The 23,809-nt window shown below is 46.5% G+C and overlaps 1 protein-coding gene across 1 annotated transcript in view; it reads right to left on the bottom strand.

The window, feature by feature from the left end:
• The window catches only part of mtus2b (microtubule associated tumor suppressor candidate 2b), a 171,083-nt gene that overhangs the window by 6,213 nt on the left and 141,061 nt on the right, over positions 1–23,809 (bottom strand). The window contains exons 9-10 of the mRNA XM_036965045.1: positions 10,510–10,576; positions 2,049–2,263 (exon numbers count right to left, since the gene is read on the bottom strand). Coding sequence (XP_036820940.1) covers positions 2,049–2,263; positions 10,510–10,576 — 282 coding nt within the window. The remainder of the gene's footprint in view (positions 1–2,048; positions 2,264–10,509; positions 10,577–23,809) is intronic.

Below are 23,809 nucleotides of genomic sequence, written 5' to 3'. Positions count from 1 at the left end.
TCTTGGGGTTGTACTCATCCTTCTTCTTCCTCCAAACACGGCGAGTGGAGTTTAGACCAAAAAGCTCTATTTTTGTCTCATCAGACCACATGACCTTCTCCCATTCCTTCTCTGGATCATCCAGATGGTCATTGGCAAACTTCAGACGGGCCTGGACATGCGCTGGCTTGAGCAGGGGAACCTTGCGTGCGCTGCAGGATTTTAATCCATGACGGCGTAGTGTGTTACTAATGGTTTTCTTTGAGACTGTGGTCCCAGCTCTCTTTAGGTCATTGACCAGGTCCTGCCGTGTAGTTCTGGGCTGATTCCTCACCTTCCTCAAGATCATTGATGCCCCACGAGGTGAGATCTTGCATGGAGCCCCAGACCGAGGTTGATTGACCGTCATCTTGAACTTCTTCCATTTTCTAATAATTGCGCCAACAGTTGTTGCCTTCTCACCAAGCTGCTTGCCTATTGTCCTGTAGCCCATCTCAGCCTTGTGCAGGTCTACAATTTTATCCCTGATGTCCTTACACAGCTCTCTGGTCTTGGCCATTGTGGAGAGGTTGGAGTCTGTTTGATTGAGTGTGTGGACAAGTGTCTTTTATACAGGTAACGAGTTCAAACAGGTGCAGTTAACCTCTTTGATCTCTAGGGGCGCTATTTCATTTTTGGATAAAAAACGTTCCCGTTTTAAGCGCGATATTTTGTCACGAAAAGATGCTCGACTATGAATATTCTTGACAGTTTTTGAAAGAGAACACTCTGAAGTTTCAGAATCTGCAAAGATATTGTCTGTAAGTGCCCCAGAACTCATTCTACAGGTGAAACCAAGATGATGCGTCAACCAGGAAATGAGCAGAATTTCTGAATCTCTGTTTTCCATTGTCTCCTTATATGGCTGTGATTGCGCAAGGAATGAGCCTACACTTTCTGTCGTTCCCCCAAGGTGTTAGCAGCATTGTGACGTATTTGTAGGCATATCATTGGAAGATTGACCATAAGAGACTACATTTTCCAAGTGTCCGCCTGGTGTCCCTGCGTCGAAATTGGAGCGTAAAGCCAGGTGCAATTATTTTTCCATTTGAGAGCAAGGAGAAACCAGGCTTCCACGAAGGATATATCATTGAAGAGATATGTGGAAAAACACCTTGAGGATTGATTCTAAACCACGTTTGCCATGTTTCAGTCGATATTATGGAGTTCATTTGGAAAAAAGTTCGCGTTTTGAGGGCTGAATTTTCGTTTTCTTTTTTTTTTTTTTTTTTTTTTGGTAGCCAAATGTGATGTACAAAACGGAGCTATTTCTAATACACAAAGAATCTTTTTGGAAAAACTGAGCATCTGCTATCTAACTGAGAGTCTCCTCATTGAAAACATCAGAAGTTCTTCAAAGGTAAGTTATTTTATTTGAAGGCTTTACTTGTTTTTGTGATAGTTGCCTGCTAAATGCTAACGCTAATGCTAACGCTAAATGCTACGCTAGCTAGCTACTGTTACACAAATGATTGTTTTCCTATGGTTGAAAAGCATATTTTGAAAATCTGAGATGACAGTGTTGTTAACAAAAGGCTAAGCTTGAGAGATAGCATATTTATTTCATTTCATTTGCGATTTTCATGAATAGTTAACGTTGCGTTATGGTAATGAGCTTAGGTCTATAAATAGAATCCCGGATCCGGGTTTGGTCGTCGCAACAGGTTAATACAGGTAATGAGTGGAGAACAGGAGGGCTTCTTAAAGAAAAACTAACAGGTCTGTGAGAGACGGAATTCTTACTGGTTGGTTGGTGATCAAATACTTCTGTCATGCAATAAAATGCAAATTAATTACTTAAAAATGTGATTTTCTGGATTTTTGTTTTAGATTCCACAGTCTCTCACAGTTGAAGTGTACCTATGATAAAAATTACAGACCTCTACATGCAAAAACCTGCAAAATCGGCAGTGTATCAAATATTTGTTCTCCCCACTGTATGTATGTATGTATGTATGTATGTATGTATGTATATGTAACCGCGGCAGGTAGTCTAGTGTGTGTGTGTGTGTGTATATATCCCTCCCTACCTGCTCCAGCTGCTGTGTCCTCAGTCTCTCCAGCTGCTCCTGTCGTTGGGCCTCCAGGCGCTGTATCTCTAGGCTGTGATACTGCCTCAGTCTCTCCTCCAGCCGGCCCAGCTCACTCTGCTGCTGGGCACGCAGACCCTCCAGCTCCCGCTCAAACCTCCGCTCCAACTCCCCCTTGTCCTGCTGCAGAATCTCCCACCGCGACACACTTGAGGCTTGGGGGGGGAGGAGGAGACATAGAGAAGAAGGATAGTATAGTTACTGGGGATCTTTACGTTTTCAAGACGATTCAATATGTATCTAGATTCCATACAGCAGGAGTGTCAAACTCATTCCTTGGAGGGCTTAGTGTCTGCCGGATTTTGGTTTTTCCTTTCAGTTAAACCCTAGACAACCAGGTGAGAGGAGGTCTTTACTAATTAGTGACCTTAGTTCATCAATCCAAGGGAGGGGCGAAAACCTGCCGTGGATTGAGTTTGACACGTGCGACACAATTCGGCGTGATTCGGTTTGATTACAGAACCAATGAGATTCGGGTTTGGATCTTTCTGAGCTGACGTGTGTGTGTGTGTGTGTGTGTATGTGGTCCACCCGGACCCTCCCCTTTAGAGTCAAGTTTTGCTGCCGGAGTTAGGTGCCTGTCTATCGTTGTCTCTGATTGAGAATCATACTTAGGCAGCTTTTTCCCACCTGGGTTTTGTGGGTTGTTTTCTGTGTTGTGTGTTTCCCACAGAACTGTTATGTTTTGTTCCACTTTGTTATTTTGTTTCAATGTTCAGTTTGAATAAATGAATCATGAACAGCGCTTTGGTCCTCTTCTTCAGACGAGCGGTACAAATGAAATAAACTGGCACTTTTTTGGGGCTCGTCAGATCTTTATTTTGCAGGAGCAATTGAATGGAACACAAAAAATATATATTTTGGTCCAGAACTAAACGATTGGAAAATAATTTTGGTTTTAACAGGAAGTTTTTACGGAGTCATCTTCTCCTCTCTTTCGGCAAAGTTGTGGCCAAAAGTTTTGAGAATGACACAAATATTAATTTTCACAAAGTTTGCTGCTTCAGTTTGTATGATGGCAATTTGCATATACTCCAGAATGTTATGATGAGTGATCAGATGAATTGCAATTAATTGCAAAGTCCCTCTTTGCCATTCAAATGAACTGAATCGCCCCAAAAATATTTCCACTGCACTTCAGCCCTGCCACAAAAGGACCAGCTGACATAATGTCAGTGACTCTCTCGTTAACACAGGTGTGAGTGTTGACGAGGACAAGGCTGGAGATCACTCTGTCATGCTGACTGAGTTTGAATAACAGACTGTAATCTTCAAAAGAAAGGTGGTGCTTGGAATCATTGTTCTTCCTCTGTCAACCATGGTTACCTGCAAGGAAACACATGCCGTCATCATTGCTTTGCACAAAAAGGGCTTAAGGATATTGCTGCCAGTAAGATTGCACCTAAATCAACCATTTATCGGATCATAAGGACTTCAAGGAGAGCGGTTCAATTGTTATGAGGAAGACTTCAGGGCGCCCAAGAAAGTCCAGCAAGCACCAGGACCGTCTCCTAATGTTGATTCAGCTTTGGGATCGAGGCACCACCAGTACAGAGATTGCTCAGGAATGGCAGCAGGCAGGTGTGAGTGCATCTGCACGCACAGTGAGGCAAAGACTTTTGGAGGATGGCCTGGTATCAAGGGCAGCAAAGAAACCTCTTCTCTCCAGGAAAAACATCAGGGACAGAGTGATATTCTGCACAAGGTACAGGGATTGGACTGCTGAGGACTGGGGTAAAGTCATTTTCTCTGATGAATCCCCTTTCTGATTGTTCTGTAGGACACTTTCTGGGGGGGTTTCTCATCAATCTACACACAATACCCCAATGACAAAGCAAAAATGTACATAAGTATTCAGACCCTTTTCGCAGTACTTTGTTGAAGCACCTTTGTTGAAGCACCTTTACAGCCTTGAGTCTTGGGTATGACACTACATGCTTGGCACACCTGTATTTGGGGAGTTTCTCCCATTATTATCTGCAGATCCTTTCAAGCTCTGTCAGGTTGGATGGGGAGCGTCGCTGCACAGCTATTTTCAGAACTCTCCAGAGATGTTCGATCGGGTTCAAATCTGGCCTCTGGCTGGGCCACTAGAGGACATTCAGAGACTTGTCCCGAAGCCACTCCTGCATTGTCTTGGTTGTGTGCTTAGGGTCGTTGTCCGTTAGAAGGATCTGTCTGTACTTTGCGCCATTCTTTCTCTCAATCCTGACTAGTCCCCCAGTCCCTGCCGCTGAAAAACATCCCCACAGCATGATGCTGCCACCACCATGCTTCACTGTTGGGATGGTGCCAGGTTTCCTCCAGACATGACGCTTGGCATTCAGACCCAAAAGTTTAATCTTGGTAACATCAGACCTGAGAATCTTGTAGATATCTTTTGGCAAAAGTGGGCTGTCATGTGCCTTTTACTGAGGAGAGGCTTCCGTCTGGCAAACTCCATAAAGGTCAAAGTGGTGGAGTGTTGCTCGGTTTGGCCAGGCAGCCAGCTCTAGGAAGAGTTTTGGTGATTCCAAACTTCTTCCATATAAGAATGATGGAGGTTAATGCGTTTTTGGGGACCTTCAATGTTGCATGTTTTGTTACCCTTCCCCAGATCTGTGCGTTGACAGATTCCTGTCTCGGATCTCTTCGGACAATTCCTTCGACCTCTTGGCTTGGTTTTGGCTCTGAAATTAACTGTCAACTGTGGGACTTGAAATAGACATGTGTGTGCCTTTCCAAATCATGTCCAATCAATTTAATTTACAACAGGTGGATTCCAATCAAGTTGTAGAAACATCTCAAGGATGATCAATGGAAACAGCTCAATTTCGAGTCTCATAGCAAAGAGTCTGAATACTTATGTAAATAAGGTATTTCCGTTTTGTTTTTTAAACCTGTTTTCACTTTGTCATTATGGGGTATTGTGTGTAGATTGATGAGGACATTTTTTTTTACTTAATCCATTTTAGAATAAGGCTGTAACGTAACACAATGTGGAAGAGGTCAAAGGGTCTGAATACTTTCTGAATGCATTGTAGTACTTCAATCAATCACTCCAACTACCTCATACCCTAGACAGGGTAACATGACTACCAGACAGGGTAACATGACTATCAGACAGGGTAACATGACTATCAGACAGGGTAACATGACTATCAGACAGGACAACATGACTATCAGACAGGGTAACATGACTATCAGACAGGGTAACATGACTATCAGACAGGGTAACATGACTATCAGACAGGGTAACATGACTATCAGACAGGGTAACATGACTATCAGACAGGGTAACATGACTATCAGACAGGGTAACATGACTATAAGACAGGGTAACATGACTATCAGACAGGGTAACATGACTATCAGACAGGGTAACATGACTATCAGACAGGACAACATGACTATCAGACAGGACAACATGACTATCAGACAGGACAACATGACTATCAGACAGGACAACATGACTATCAGACAGGACAACATGACTATCAGACAGGGCAACATGACTATCAGACAGGGCAACATGACTATCAGACAGGACAACATGACTATCAGAAAGGACAACATGACTATCAGACAGGACAACATGACTATCAGACAGGACAACATGACTATCAGACAGGGCAACATAACTATCAGACAGGACAACATGACTATCAGACACGACAACATGACTATCAGACAGGACAAGATGACTATCAGACAGGACAACATGACTATCAGACAGGACAACATGACTATCAGACAGGGCAACATGACTATCAGACAGGGCAACATGACTATCAGACAGGGCAACATGACTATCAGACAGGGCAACATGACTATCAGACAGGACAACATGACTATCAGACAGGGCAACATGACTATCAGAAAGGGTAACATGACTATCAGACAGGACAACATGACTATCAGACAGGGCAACATTACTATCAGACAGGGCAACATGACTATCAGACAGGGCAACATGACTATCAGACAGGGCAACATGACTATCAGACAGGACAACATGACTATCAGACAGGACAACATGACTATCAGACAGGACAACATGACTATCAGACAGGGCAACATGACTATCAGACAGGGTAACATGACTATCAGACAGGACAACATGACTATCAGACAGGACAACATGACTATCAGACAGGACAAGATGACTATCAGACAGGACAACATGACTATGCTGATCAGAGAGGGTAACATGACTATCAGACAGGACAACATGACTATCAGACAGGGCAACATGACTATCAGACAGGACAACATGACTATCAGACAGGACAACATGACTATCAGACAGGACAACATGACTATCAGACAGGACAACATGACTATCAGACAGGACAACATGACTATCAGACAGGACAACATGACTATCAGACAGGACAACATGACTATCAGACAGGGCAACATAACTATCAGACAGGACAACATGACTATCAGACACGACAACATGACTATCAGACAGGACAAGATGACTATCAGACAGGACAACATGACTATCAGACAGGACAACATGACTATCAGACAGGGCAACATGACTATCAGACAGGGCAACATGACTATCAGACAGGGCAACATGACTATCAGACAGGGCAACATGACTATCAGACAGGACAACATGACTATCAGACAGGGCAACATGACTATCAGACAGGGCAACATGACTATCAGACAGGGCAACATGACTATCAGACAGGACAACATGACTATCAGACAGGGCAACATGACTATCAGACAGGACAACATGACTATCAGACAGGACAACATGACTATCAGACAGGGCAACATGACTATCAGACAGGGTAACATGACTATCAGACAGGACAACATGACTATCAGACAGGACAACATGACTATCAGACAGGGCAACATGACTATCAGACAGGGTAACATGACTATCAGACAGGACAACATGACTATCAGACAGGGCAACATTACTATCAGACAGGGCAACATGACTATCAGACAGGGCAACATGACTATCAGACAGGGCAACATGACTATCAGACAGGACAACATGACTATCAGACAGGACAACATGACTATCAGACAGGACAACATGACTATCAGACAGGGCAACATGACTATCAGACAGGGTAACATGACTATCAGACAGGACAACATGACTATCAGACAGGACAACATGACTATCAGACAGGACAAGATGACTATCAGACAGGACAACATGACTATGCTGATCAGAGAGGGTAACATGACTATCAGACAGGACAACTTGACTATTAGACATGGCAACATGACTATCAGACAGGGTAACATGACTATCAGACAGGGTAACATGACTATCAGACAGGACAACATGACTATCAGACAGGGTAACATGACTATCAGACAGGGTAACCTGACTATCAGACAGGGTAACATGACTATCAGACAGGGTAACATGACTATCAGACAGGGTAACATGACTATCAGACAGGGTAACATGACTATCAGACAGGGTAACATGACTATAAGACAGGGTAACATGACTATCAGACAGGGTAACATGACTATCAGACAGGGTAACATGACTATCAGACAGGACAACATGACTATCAGACAGGACAACATGACTATCAGACAGGACAACATGACTATCAGACAGGACAACATGACTATCAGACAGGACAACATGACTATCAGACAGGGCAACATGACTATCAGACAGGGCAACATGACTATCAGACAGGACAACATGACTATCAGAAAGGACAACATGACTATCAGACAGGACAACATGACTATCAGACAGGACAACATGACTATCAGACAGGGCAACATAACTATCAGACAGGACAACATGACTATCAGACACGACAACATGACTATCAGACAGGACAAGATGACTATCAGACAGGACAACATGACTATCAGACAGGACAACATGACTATCAGACAGGGCAACATGACTATCAGACAGGGCAACATGACTATCAGACAGGGCAACATGACTATCAGACAGGGCAACATGACTATCAGACAGGACAACATGACTATCAGACAGGGCAACATGACTATCAGACAGGGTAACATGACTATCAGACAGGACAACATGACTATCAGACAGGGCAACATTACTATCAGACAGGGCAACATGACTATCAGACAGGGCAACATGACTATCAGACAGGGCAACATGACTATCAGACAGGACAACATGACTATCAGACAGGACAACATGACTATCAGACAGGACAACATGACTATCAGACAGGGCAACATGACTATCAGACAGGGTAACATGACTATCAGACAGGACAACATGACTATCAGACAGGACAACATGACTATCAGACAGGACAAGATGACTATCAGACAGGACAACATGACTATGCTGATCAGAGAGGGTAACATGACTATCAGACAGGACAACATGACTATCAGACAGGACAACATGACTATCAGACAGAACAACATGACTATCAGACAGGACAACATGACTATCAGACAGGACAACATGACTATCAGACAGGACAACATGACTATCAGACAGGACAACATGACTATCAGACAGGACAACATGACTATCAGACAGGACAACATGACTATCAGACAGGGCAACATAACTATCAGACAGGACAACATGACTATCAGACACGACAACATGACTATCAGACAGGACAAGATGACTATCAGACAGGACAACATGACTATCAGACAGGACAACATGACTATCAGACAGGGCAACATGACTATCAGACAGGGCAACATGACTATCAGACAGGGCAACATGACTATCAGACAGGGCAACATGACTATCAGACAGGACAACATGACTATCAGACAGGGCAACATGACTATCAGACAGGGCAACATGACTATCAGACAGGGCAACATGACTATCAGACAGGACAACATGACTATCAGACAGGGCAACATGACTATCAGACAGGACAACATGACTATCAGACAGGACAACATGACTATCAGACAGGACAACATGACTATCAGACAGGGCAACATGACTATCAGACAGGGTAACATGACTATCAGACAGGACAACATGACTATCAGACAGGACAACATGACTATCAGACAGGACAACATGACTATCAGACAGGACAACATGACTATCAGACAGGACAACATGACTATGCTGATCAGAGAGGGTAACATGACTATCAGACAGGACAACATGACTATCAGACAGGACAACATGACTATCAGACAGGACAACATGACTATGCTGATCAGAGAGGGTGTCATGCCCTGATCTGTTTCACCTGTCCTTGTGCTTGTCTCCACCCCCCTCCAGGTGTCACTTATTATCCCCGGTGTATTTATCCCTGTGTTTCTTGTCTCTCTGTGCCAGTTCGTCTTGTTTGTCAAGTCAACCAGCGTTTTTGTGTCTCAGCTCCTGTTTTCCCAGTCTCTCTTTTTCTCGCCCTCCTGGATTTGACCCTCGTCTGTCCTGACTCTGAGCCCGTCTGCCTGACCGCTCTGCATGCCCCTGACCTCGAGCCTGCCTATCGTCTGGTACTGTTTGGACGCTGACCTGGTTTATGAACTCTCACCTGTTCCCGACCTGCCTTTTGCCTCCTCCCTTTTGTTATAATAAATATCGGAGCTCAACCATCTGCCTCCTGTGTCTGCATTTGGGTCTCGCCTTGTGCCCTTTATACAGGGTAACATTTATATGCTGAATCTTTCCTTGTAACCTGACTAACCTGAATCCCCCAACATATCAGACAGGGTAACCTGACTAACCTGAATCCCCCAACATATTAGACAGGGTAACCTGACTAACCTGAATCCCCCAACATATCAGACAGGGTAACCTGACTAACCTGAATCCCCCAACATATCAGACAGGGTAACCTGACTAACCTGAATCCCCCAACATATCAGACAGGGTAACCTGACTAACCTGAATCCTTCACCAGCCCCATTCCTCTCTAGGGAGACTAGCTCCTGCCCTGTCGTTACAGGTTCATATTCTGTATAATAGATGACATGGTAATGTAGCATACCTGCTACACTCAGTGTATCTTGTTCTATAGTCCCCTATCTCCTAAAATGTCACATTTCCAGAAACATGTGGCATCCAGCTAGCAATCCAGCTACCAATACAGCTAGCATCCAGTTAGCATTCAGCTAGCAATCCAGCTAGCAATCCATATAGTATTCAGCTAGCAATCCAGCTAGCAATCCAGATAGCATTCAGCTAGCAATCCAGCTAGCAATCCAGATAGCATTCAGCTAGCAATCTAGCTAGCAATCCAGATAGCATTTAGCCTGCAATCCAGCTAGCAATCCAGATAGCATTCAGCTAGCAATCCAGCTAGCAATCCAGATAGCATTTAGCCTGCAATCCAGCTTGCAATCCAGATAGCATTCAGCTAGCAACCCAGCTAGCAATCCAGATAGCATTCAGCTAGCAATCCAGCTGGCATGGCAGGCGTTGACTTACCCACTTCATCCCTGATCCTGGCAAGCTCCAGGGACAGTTCCCTCTCCTTCAGGATGGCACTCTCACTCTGAAACACACAGACGCACACACTTCCGTCAAGCGTGGAGGACATGTATTTAACAGTGGTTGTTTTTTGTTAACAAAGCAGGACCCTTGAGGTAGAAACTGCTTCTCCGAGGTTGACCTGAAATCACCGGTACATCACAGGAGGTTGGTGACGCCTTAATTGAGGCGGACGGGGCTCATGATAATAGCTGGAGTGGAATCAGTGGAATGGTTTCCACGGCGTTTGATGCCGTTCCATATACTCCGTTCCAGTCATTATTATGAGCCGAACCTCCCCTCAGCAGTCTCCACTGGTGTACATGTCTCTTGGGGCATACATCAAATTACAGTATATTGTTGTGTGTGTGTGTGCGAGCAGTTAACATGATGAATGGTGCTCCCAGCTACATCCCTGGGGACTCTTTATGACGTGACGCCCTGCTAGAGCATCATCTTCCCAGTCAGAGCAGAGCCAGAACAGCCCTGCATGGGGGCTCTTTATAGCGTGACACCCTGCTAGAGCATCATCTTCCCAGTCAGAGCAGAGCCAGAACAGCCCTGCATGGGGACTCTTTATAACGTGACACCCTGCTAGAGCATCATCTTCCCAGTCAGAGCAGAGCCAGAACAGCCCTGCATGGGGACTCTTTATAGCGTGACACCCTGCTAGAGCATCATCTTCCCAGTCAGAGCAGAGCCAGAACAGCCCTGCATGGGGACTCTTTATAGCGTGACACCCTGCTAGAGCATCATCTTCCCAGTCAGAGCAGAGCCAGAACAGCCCTGCATGGGGACTCTTTATAGCGTGACACCCTGCTAGAGCATCATCTTCCCAGTCAGAGCAGAGCCAGAACAGCCCTGCATGGGGACTCTTTATAACGTGACACCCTGCTAGAGCATCATCTTCCCAGTCAGAGCAGAGCCAGAACAGCCCTGCATGGGGACTCTTTATAACGTGACACCCTGCTAGAGCATCATCTTCCCAGTCAGAGCAGAGCCAGAACAGCCCTGCATGGGGACTCTTTATAACGTGACACCCTGCTAGAGCATCATCTTCCCAGTCAGAGCAGAGCCAGAACAGCCCTGCATGGGGACTCTTTATAACGTGACACCCTGCTAGAGCATCATCTTCCCAGTCAGAGCAGAGCCAGAACAGCCCTGCATGGGGACTCTTTATAACGTGACACCCTGCTAGAGCCAGAACAACCCTACTCACAAAGCCTGACACAACACAACACAAAACACCATCACACTGATTAAAAATATATATATATTTTGATCACCTCCTTTGCACTACGTCACATAAACACAAGTAGTAAATAAGATCAGATCAATATAACCCAACAGTTTAACAATGTACAACTGATGTGAATGATTGATTTATATTGCAGGAGGTTGAGGCACTTAGCTAACACTGTTCTAAATAGACCAGGAGAGAGAGAGAGAGAGAGAGAGAGAGAGAGAGTCGCAGAGAGACAACAGGAAGTTAGTGATTTAACATGTTTATAGACAATAACCATGATGGACTCATGTATTGAGGAAGCTGATGCTAACACTGTTCTAAATAGACCAGGAGAGAGAGAGAGAGAGAGAGAGAGAGAGTCGCAGAGAGACAACAGGAAGTTAGTGATTTAACATGTTTATAGACAATAACCATGATGGACTCATGTATTGAGGAAGCTGATGCTAACACTGTTCTAAATAGACCAGGAGAAAGAGAGAGAGAGAGAGAGAGAGAGAGAGAGTCGCAGAGAGACAACAGGAAGTTAGTGATTTAACATGTTTATAGACAATAACCATGATGGACTCATGTATTGAGGAAGCTGATGCTAACACTGTTCTAAATAGACCAGGAGAAAGAGAGAGAGAGAGAGAGAGAGAGAGTCGCAGAGAGACAACAGGAAGTTAGTGATTTAACATGTTTATCTTCATCTTCATCTCATCTCCTCATTTGCTTTCCTTCATCTGCACCGATATGAATAAAACAACTGGAACGGTGAAATGGAATACTTGGCAGACATCCAGCGTTTGCTTTCAGGTCAGTGGCGATGAAGGAAGCCCAGTCCCCCAGCCAGCCCCTCCTTCCTCATCTCATATTCCCCTTTACCACGGCAACATGCCAGCCCCTCCTTCCTCATCTCATATTCCCCTTTACCACGGCAACATAATCCATTTACTTCCTGGAACGCAGAACACACAAGGAGACAGGGAGTGTCATCACACAGAGAGACAGGGAGACAGGGAGTGTCATCACACAGAGAGACATGGAGACAGGGAGTGTCATCACACAGAGAGACAGGGAGTGTCATCACACAGAGAGACATGGAGACAGGGAGTGTCATCACACAGAGAGACAGGGAGTGTCATCACACAGAGAGACAGGGAGACAGAGAGACAGGGAGACAGGGAGACAGGGTGACAGGGAGTGTCATCACACAGAGAGACAGGGAGACAGAGAGACAGGGAGACAGGGAATGTCATCACACAGAGAGACAGGGAGACAGAGAGACAGGGAGACAGGGAGTGTCATCACACAGGAAGACAGGGAGTGTCATCACACAGGAAGACAGGGAGTGTCATCACACAGGAAGACAGGGAGTGTCATCACACAGGAAGACAGGGAGTGTCATCACACAGGAAGACAGGGAGTGTCATCACACAGGGAGACAGGGAGTGTCATCACACAGAGAGACAGGGAGACAGGGAGTGTCATCACACAGGGAGACAGGGAGTGTCATCACACAGGAAGACAGAGAGACAGGGAGTGTCATCACACAGGGAGACAGGGAGTGTCATCACACAGGAAGACAGGGAGTGTCATCACACAGGGAGACAGGGAGTGTCATCACACAGGGAGACAGAGAGTGTCATCACACAGGAAGACAGTGAGTGTCATCACACAGGGAGACAGGGAGACAGGAAGACAGGGAGTGTCATCACACAGGGAGACAGATAGTGTCATCACACAGGGAGACAGGGAGTGTCATCACACAGGGAGACAGTGAGTGTCATCACACAGGGAGACAGTGAGTGTCATCACACAGGGAGACAGGGAGACAGGAAGACAGGGAGTGTCATCACACAGGGAGACAGTGAGTGTCATCACACAGGGAGACAGTGAGTGTCATCACACTGCTTTCTGTCCTCAAGGACATCAGCTGCTCCATCTATACAATAAATTAAATCTTCTCTCCTCAGGGCTACACAGCCATCTAATACACCCATCTAATACACCAGACCAGTATACCAGAGTCATGACATAGAGCAGACCAGCAGACCAGAGTCATGACATAGAGCAGACCAGTATACCAGAGTCATGACATAGAGCAGACCAGAGTCATGACATAGAGCAGACCAGTATACCAGAGTCATGACATAGAGCAGACCAGCAGACCAGAGTCATGACATAGAGCAGACCAGTATACCAGAGTCATGACATAGAGCAGACCAGAGTCATGACATAGAGCAGACCAGTATACCAGAGTCATGACATAGAGCAGACCAGCAGACCAGAGTCATGACATAGAGCAGACCAGTATACCAGAGTCATGACATAGAGCAGACAAGAGTCATGACATAGAGCAGACAAGCAGACTAGTCAGGACATAGAGCAGACCAGTAGACTAGTCATGACATAGAGCAGACCAGCAGACCAGAGTCATGACATAGAGCAGACCAGTATACCAGAGTCATGACATAGAGCAGACAAGAGTCATGACATAGAGCAGACAAGCAGACTAGTCAGGACATAGAGCAGACCAGTAGACTAGTCATGACATAGAGCGGACCAGTATACCAGAGTCATGACATAGAGCAGACAAGCAGACTAGAGTCAGGACATAGAGCAGACCAGCAGACTAGAGGCTATGGAAACATGCACTGTAATCTGTCCATGGGAAGACTGATAAGACAGTAATTGTATGATTGTAATGATCAATACGACAACAGTCTATAACAACACCACCAACCAGACAAGTCTAGTAGAAATGCTAACGTCACAACATAAGGCCCTGTCCTTAGATCTCTAGGACTGATAGTGAGACCCATATTTAGGAATTATAACAGCCTACATGTTGTCCGCACTTCCTCCCTCTCCTGCAATGACACACTTCTTCACTTCCTCTCTCTCCTGCAATGACACACTTCTCCTGCAATGACACACTTCCTCCCTCTCCTGCAATGACACACTTCCTCTCTCTCCTGCAATGACACACTTCCTCTCTCTCCTGCAATGACACACTTCCTCCCTCTCCTGCAATGACACACTTCCTCCCTCTCCTGCAATGACACACTTCCTCTCTCTCCTGCAATGACACACTTCCTCTCTCTCCTGCAATGACACACTTCCTCTCTCTCCTGCAATGACACACTTCCTCTCTCTCCTGCAATGACACACTTCCTCTCTCTCCTGCAATGACACACTTCCTCTCTCTCCTGCAATGACACACTTCCTCTCTCTCCTGCAATGACACACTTCCTCTCTCTCCTGCAATTACACACTTCCTCTCTCTCCTGCAATGACACACTTCCTCTCTCTCCTGCAATGACACACTTCCTCCCTCTCCTGCAATGACACACTTCCTCCCTCTCCTGCAATGACACACTTCCTCCCTCTCCTGCAATGACACACTTCCTCCCTCTCCTGCAATGACACACTTCCTCCCTCTCCTGCAATGACACACTTCCTCCCTCTCCTGCAATGACACACTTCCTCCCTCTCCTGCAATGACACACTTCCTCCCTCTCCTGCAATGACACACTTCCTCCCTCTCCTGCAATGACACACTTCCTCTCTCTCCTGCAATGACACACTTCCTCCCTCTCCTGCAATGACACACTTCCTCCCTCTCCTGCAATGACACACTTCCTCCCTCTCCTGCAATGACACACTTCCTCCCTCTCCTGCAATGACACACTTCCTCCCTCTCCTGCAATGACACACTTCTCCTGCAATGACACACTTCCTCCCTCTCCTGCAATGACACACTTCCTCCCTCTCCTGCAATGACACACTTCTCCTGCAATGACACACTTCCTCCCTCTCCTGCAATGACACACTTCCTCTCTCTCCTGCAATGACACACTTCCTCCCTCTCCTGCAATGACACACTTCTCCTGCAATGACACACTTCCTCCCTCTCCTGCAATGACACACTTCTCCTGCAATGACACACTTCCTCCCTCTCCTGCAATGACACACTTCCTCCCTCTCCTGCAATGACACACTTCCTCTCTCTCCTGCAATGACACACTTCCTCTCTCTCCTGCAATGACACACTTCCTCCCTCTCCTGCAATGACACACTTCCTCCCTCTCCTGCAATGACACACTTCCTCCCTCTCCTGCAATGACACACTTCCTCCCTCTCCTGCAATGACACACTTCCTCCCTCTCCTGCAATGACACACTTCCTCTCTCTCCTGCAATGACACACTTCCTCCCTCTCCTGCAATGACACACTTCCTCTCTCTCCTGCAATGACACACTTCCTCTCTCTCCTGCAATGACACACTTCCTCCATCTCCTGCAATGACACACTTCCTCTCTCTCCTGCAATGACACACTTCCTCCCTCTCCTGCAATGACACACTTCCTCCCTCTCCTGCAATGACACACTTCCTCCCTCTCCTGCAATGACACACTTCCTCTCGCTCCTGCAATGACACACTTCCTCTCTCTCCTGCAATGACACACTTCTTCACAAACACAGCAGTCTGCACATGAAAAGACACAGACACTCAGCATATAGTGTTATATAAGGGCACTGTAGAGACAGAGAGAGAGAGAAACACAGACAGAGCGAGAGAGGTCTTTTTGTCTCTATAACAAAGCACAAAGAGCAAAATTATATACATGATCAATTACAAATCTTAGAATCAACTATTAAAGACTACCAGAACCCACTGGATTCTCCAATTACATTGAATGAATTACAGGACAAAATACAAACCCTCCAACCCAAAAGGCCTGTGGTGTTGATGGTATCCCGAATGAAATGATAAAATATACAGATCACAAATTCCAATTGGCTATACTTAAACTTTTTAATATCATCCTTAGCTCTGGCATCTTCCCAAATATTTGGAACCAAGGATGGATCACCCCAGTCCACAAAGTGGAGACAAATTTGACCCCCTCGTTCATTTCCTCAGTGAAAACAATGTACTGAGCAAATGTCAAATTGGCTTTTTACCAAATTACCAAACAACAGACCATGTATTCACCCTGCACACCCTAATTGACAAACAAACAAACCGAAACAAAGGCAAAGTCTTCTCATGCTTTGTTGATTTCAAAAAAGCCTTCGACTCAATTTGTCACGAGGGTCTGTTATACAAATTGATGGAAAGTGGTGTTGGGGGAAAAACATGATACATTATAAAACCCATGAACACAAACAACAAGTCTGCGGTTAAAATAGACAAAAAACACACACATTTCTTTCCACAATGAATTGGGGGGGGGGGGGGGGGGGGGGCATTGGAACAGTCTGCAGCACCCGGCCTCACCCTACTAGAATCTGAAGTCAAATGTTTACTGTTTGCTGATGATCTGGTGCTTCTGTCCCCAACCAAGGAGGGCCTTCAGCAGCACCTAGATCTGTCTCCAACCAAGGAGGGCCTTCAGCAGCACCTAGATCTGTCCCCAACCAAGGAGGGCCTACAGCAGCACCTAGATCTGTCCCCAACCAAGGAGGGCCTTCAGCAGCACCTAGATCTGTCCCCAACCAAGGAGGGCCTTCAGCAGCACCTAGATCTGTCCCCAACCAAGGAGGGCCTACAACAGCACCTAGATCTGTCCCCAACCAATGAGGGCCTACAGCAGCACCTAGATCTGTCCCCAACCAAGGAGGTCCTACAGCAGCACCTAGATCTGTCCCCAACCAAGGAGGGCCTACAGCAGCACCTAGATCTGTCCCCAACCAAGGAGGGCCTTCAGCAGCACCTAGATCTGTCCCCACCCAAGGAGGGCCTTCAGCAGCACCTAGATCTGTCCCCAACCAAGGAGGGCCTTCAGCAGCACCTAGATCTGTCCCCAACCAAGGAGGGCCTTCAGCAGCACCTAGATCTGTCCCCAACCAAGGAGGGCCTTCAGCAGCACCTAGATCTGTCCCCAACCAAGGAGGGCCTTCAGCAGCACCTAGATCTTCCGCACAGATTGTCAGACTTGGGCCCTGACAGTAAATCTCAGTAAGACAGTTGCCGGGACCACAAATACAAATTCCATCTAGACACCGTTGCCCTAGAGCACATAAAAAAAACTATACACACCTCGACCTAAACATCAGCGCCACAGGTAACTTCCACAAAGCTGTGAACGATCTGAGAGACAAGGCATTCTATGCAATCAAAAGGAACATAAAATTCGACAGACCAATTATGATCTGGCTAAAAATACTTGAATCCATTACAGAACCCATTGTCCTTTATGGTTGGGATACCGATACCCATTAATGATCAATATCCAGAAAAGAGCCGTTAAATTCTACAACCACCTAAAAGGAAGCAATTCCCAAACCTTCCATAACAAAGACATCACCTACAGAGAGATGAACCTGGAGAAGAGTCCCCTAAGCAAGCTGGTCCTGGGGCTCTGTTCACAAACACAAACACACCCTACAGAGCCACAGGACAACAACACAATTAGACCCAATCAAATCATGAGAAAACATTGGAAAGAGTTTACAAAAAAACAGAGCAAACTACAATGCTATTTGGCCCTAAACACTGTGACTGACCCAAAATGAAGGAAAGCTTTGACTACGTACAGACTCAGTGAGCATAGCCTTGCTATTGAGAAAGGCCGCCGTAGGCAGACATGGCTCTCAAGAGAAGACAGGCTATGTGCTCACTGCCCACAAAATGAGGTGGAAACTGAGCTGCACTTCCTAACCTCCTGCCCAATGTATGACCATATTAGAGAGACATATTTCCCTCAGATTACACAGATCCACAAAGAATTAGAAAACAAATCCAATTTTGATAAACTCTCATATCTACTGGGTGAAATACCACAGTGTGACATCACAGCAGCAAGATGTGTGACCTGTTGCCACAAGAAAAGAGCAACCAGTGAAGAACAAACACCACTGTAAATACAACCCATATATATGCTTATTTGTTTTCCCTTGTGTTCTTTAACTATTTGCATATCATTACAACACTGTATATATATAATATGACATTTGAAATGTCTTTATTCTTTTGGAACTTTTGTGAGTGTAATGTTTACTGTTCATTTGTATTGTTTATTTCACTTTTGTTCATTATCCAGTTCACTTGCTTTGGTAATGTGAACATGTGTTTCCCCCATGCCAATAAAACCTCTTAAAGTGAAATTGAAATTGAATTGAGAGAGAGAGAGAGAGAGAGAGGGAGAGAGAGAGAGAGAGAGAGGGAGAGGGGGAGAGAGGGAGAGGTGCGGAGAGGGAGAGAGAGAGAGAGAGAGAGAAGAGAGAGAGAAAAAGAGAGAGAGAATAGAGAGAGGAGAGAGAGAGACAGAGAGAGAGAGAGAGAGAGAGAATAGAGAGAGAGAGAGAGAGAGAGAGAGAGAGAGAGGGAGAGGGGGAGAGAGGGAGAGGTGCGGAGAGGGAGAGAGAGAGAGAGAGAGAGAGAGAAGAGAGAGAGAAAAAGAGAGAGAGAATAGAGAGAGGAGAGAGAGAGACAGAGAGAGAGAGAGAAGAGAGAGAGAAAAAGAGAGAGAGAATAGAGAGAGGAGAGAGAGAGACAGAGAGAGAGAGAGAGAGAGAGAGAGAGAGAATAGAGAGAGGAGAGAGAGAGACAGAGAGAGAGAGAGAAGAGAGAGAGAAAAAGAGAGAGAGAATAGAGAGAGGAGAGAGAGAGACAGAGAGAGAGAGAGAGAAGAGAGAGAGAAAAAGAGAGAGAGAATAGAGAGAGGAGCGAGAGAGACAGAGAGAGAGAGAGAGAGAGAGGGGGAGAGAGGGAGAGGTGCGGAGAGGGAGAGAGAGAGAGAGAGAGAGAGAAAAAGAGAGAGAGAATAGAGAGAGGAGAGAGAGGGAGAGGGAGAGCAATAATGTATACACTATATATTGTAAAAAAAAAGGAGAAAAAAAGGAGAGAGGGAGAGGTGCGGAGAGGGAGAGAGAGAGAGAGAGAGAAGAGAGAGAGAAAAAGAGAGAGAGAATAGAGAGAGGAGAGAGAGAGACAGAGAGAGAGAGAGAAGAGAGAGAGAAAAAGAGAGAGAGAATAGAGAGAGGAGAGAGAGAGACAGAGAGAGAGAGAGAGAGAGAATAGAGAGAGGAGAGAGAGAGACAGAGAGAGAGAGAGAAGAGAGAGAGAAAAAGAGAGAGAGAATAGAGAGAGGAGAGAGGGAGAGAGAGAGAGAGAGAGAAGAGAGAGAGAAAAAGAGAGAGAGAATAGAGAGAGGAGAGAGAGAGACAGAGAGAGAGAGAGAAGAGAGAGAGAAAAAGAGAGAGAGAATAGAGAGAGGAGCGAGAGAGACAGAGAGAGAGAGAGAGAGAGAGAGAGGGGGAGAGAGGGAGAGGTGCGGAGAGGGAGAGAGAGAGAGAGAGAAAAAGAGAGAGAGAATAGAGAGAGGAGAGAGAGGGAGAGGGAGAGCAATAATGTATACACTATATATTGTAAAAAAATTTATAAAGAATAACAAATAACATAAATCTCTCTCTCTGTCTCTCTCTACTCACATACAAACATACAAACATACAAACATACAAACATACAAACATACAAACATACAAACATACAAACATACAAACATACAAACATACAAACATACAAACATACAAACATAAAAATACAGTCAGCTAAAGCTAGTCCTGACTGAGGAAGGATGCATCTAGAAGCTGCTGGAAGCTGTTTACCGTGCGGTCCAGCAAGCGGAGGTAGAGGCTAGAGCAGTAATGGCCCATAGCACACTGATTCATCCACACTGCTGCTAATGCTGCTGGGGTGCAGCACACACACACCCAGACAAACAGAGAGGGAGAAAAATAGAAGAGGCAGAAGGAAAGTGCAGAAGAGAGTGGGGGGAGGGGAGAGATGGAATAGAGGGAGGTAGGGACGCAAAACAAAGAAGGGGGAGGGGAAAATAAGGAGAGGAAGGATAGAATGAGGCAAAGAGATGGAAATAGAGGGAGATCTCGGCAGAGAGAGAAAGGAGGAAGAAGAAGGGAGAGATAGAGTGATGAAGGGATAGAGGGATGGAGCGATGGAGGCAGGAGAAACGGGAGGACTGAAGAGCGAGCCAGCCTCACCTCTTTTCCTGCTGTGTCCCGTACGATCGCTCTGTGTGATCTCTGCTGGAACAAAAGACTAGTGCCAAAGTGACAGGGTTGAGCACCGACTCTGTCTGCCTGCCATAGCCTAGTGTAACTAGCCACCCCCCACCCACACACACACACACAAGCACACATGCGCACACACAGATACACACCGGCTTACCCAGAAGGAGATGGGGGAGGAACAAATCAATAACTAGCCTATTAACTGGCATCGCACTTCTACAAGGAGCACCTTCAAATTTACATAATATTAGTGAGTACACACACACACGTGAATCTTTAAAAAAAATAGTCAACCAGCCTCCTCCTCTGACTACCAGCCCATCAAACATCAATACACCAGCCTCCTCCTCTGACTACCAGCCCATCAAACATCAATACACCAGCCTCCTCCTCTGACTACCAGCCCATCAAACATCAATACACCAGCCTCCTCCTCTGACTACCAGCCCATCAAACATCAATACACCAGCCTCATCCTCTGACTACCAGCCCATCCAACATCAACCAGCCCCCTACTCAAACTACCAGCCCATCCAACATCAATCAACCAGCCTCCCCCTCTGACTACCAGCCTATCCAACATCAACCAGCCTCCTCCTCTGACTATTAGCCCATCCAACATCAACCAGCCTCCTCCTCAAACTACCAGTCCATCCAACATCAACCAGCCTCCTCGTCTGACTACCAGTCCATCCAACATCAATCAGCCAGTCTCCTCCTCTGACTACCAGCCCATCCAACATCAACCAGCCTCATCCTCTGACTTACCAGCCCAACCAAGATCAACCAGCCTCCTCCTCTGACTATCAGCCGATCCAACATTAAACAGCCTCATCCTCTGACTACAAGCCCATCCAACATCAATCAACCAGCCTCCTCCTCCTCTGACAACCAGCCCATCCAACATCCATCAACCAGCCTCCTCCTCTGACTAGCAGCCCATCCAACATCAATCAACCAGCCTCCTCCTCTGACAACCAGTCCATCCAACATCAATCAACCAGCCTCCACCTCTGACTATCAGCCCATCCAACATCAATCAACCAGCCTCCTCCTCTGACTGGTAGCCCACCCAACATCAATCAACCAGCCTCCTCTTCTGACTACCAGCCCATCCAACATCAATCAGCCAGCCTCCTACTCTGACTACAAGCCCATCCAATATCAATCAACCAGCCTCCCCTGACTACCAGCCCATCCAACTTCGACCAGCCTCCTCCTCTGACGACCAGTCCATCCAACATCAATCAACCAGCCTCCTCCTCTGACTACCAGTAAATCCAACATCAACAAGCCTCCTCCTCTGACTACCAGCCCATCCAACATCAACCAGCCTCCTCCTCTGACTACCAGCCCATCCACCATCAATCAACCAGCCTCCTCCTCTGACTACCAGCACATCTAACATCAACCAGCCTCCTCCTAAGACTTCCAGCCCATCCAACATCAATCAACCAGCCTCCTCTGACTACCAGCCCATCCAACCAGCCTCCTCCTCTGACTACCAGCACATCTAACATCAACCAGCCTCCTCCTAAGACTTCCAGCCCATCCAACATCAATCAACCAGCCTCCTCTGACTACCAGCCCATCCAACCAGCCTCCTCTTCTGACTACCAGCCCATCCAAAATCAATCAACCCGCCTCCTCTGGCTACCAGCTCATCCAACATCAATCAACCAGCCTCCTCCTCTGACTACCAGCCCATCCAACACCAACCAGCATCCTCCTCTGACTTCAAGTCCATCCAACATCAATCAACCAGCCTCCTCTTCTGACTACCAGAAATCCAACGTCAATCAACCAGCCTCCACCTCTGACTACCAGCCCATCCAACATCAACCAGCCTTCTCCGACTACCAGTCCTACCAACATCAACCAGCCTCCTCGTCTGACTACCAGCCCATCCAAAATCAATCAACCAGCCTCCACGTCTGACTACTAGCCCATCCATCGTCAACCAGCCCCCTACTCAAACTACCAGCCCATCCAACATCAATCAACCAGCCTCCTCCTCTGACTATCAGCCCATCCAACATCAACCAACCAGCCTCCTCTGACTACCAGTCCATCCAACATCAAACAGCCTCCTCCTCTGACTACCAGCCCATCTAACCACAATCAATCAGCCTCCTGCTCTGACTACCAGCCCATCCAACAATAACCATTCTCCTCTGACTACCAGTCCTTCCAAAATCAATCAACCAGCCTCATCCTCTGACTCTCAACCCGTTCCAACAACCCTTCTTCCATCACACTATCAAACAGTGTTACAACCAACAAAACAACCAACCAACCAGACAACTAACCAGACTAGAAACCAGACACAGCTCACACATGAACCAAGACACAAGCTAAGTAGCACAACCAACAGCCTTGAAACAGAATAGTTATTCACAGTACGGCTCATGTGTCCCATTTCCATGGTGTATAACCACAGATCAATAAGAATGATTTTAGCAACGGTGGTGCTGGACTACAGGAGATGGGTGAGGAAGACTAAGGGAGGGAGGAAGCATGAGTGAGGAAGGGTGAGGGAGGGAGGATGGATGAGGAAGGGTGAGGGAAGGAGGATGGATGAGGAAGGGTGAGGGAAGGAGGATGGATGAGGAAGGGTGAGGGAAGGAGGATGGATGAGGAAGACTAAGGGAGGGAGGATGGGTGGGTGAGGAAGATTAAGGGAGGGAGGATGGATGAGGAAGGGTGAGGGAAGGAGGATTGGTGGGGAAGATTAAGGGAGGGAGGAAGGATGAGTGAGGAAGGGTGAGGGAGGAAGGATGAGTGAGGAAGGGTGAGGGAGGGAGGATGGATGAGGAAGGGTCAGGGAAGGAGGATGGATGAGGAAGGGTGAGGGAAGGAGGATGGATGAGGAAGGGTGAGGGAAGGAGGATGGATGAGGAAGACTAAGGGAGGGAGGATGGGTGGGTGAGGAAGATTAAGGGAGGGAGGATGGATGAGGAAGGGTGAGGGAAGGAGGATGGGTGGGGAGGG

The sequence above is a fragment of the Oncorhynchus mykiss genome, chromosome 27, assembly GCF_013265735.2.
Source record: "Oncorhynchus mykiss isolate Arlee chromosome 27, USDA_OmykA_1.1, whole genome shotgun sequence".
NCBI lineage: Eukaryota > Metazoa > Chordata > Actinopteri > Salmoniformes > Salmonidae > Oncorhynchus > Oncorhynchus mykiss.
This window is presented reverse-complemented; position numbering and strand designations above follow the sequence as displayed.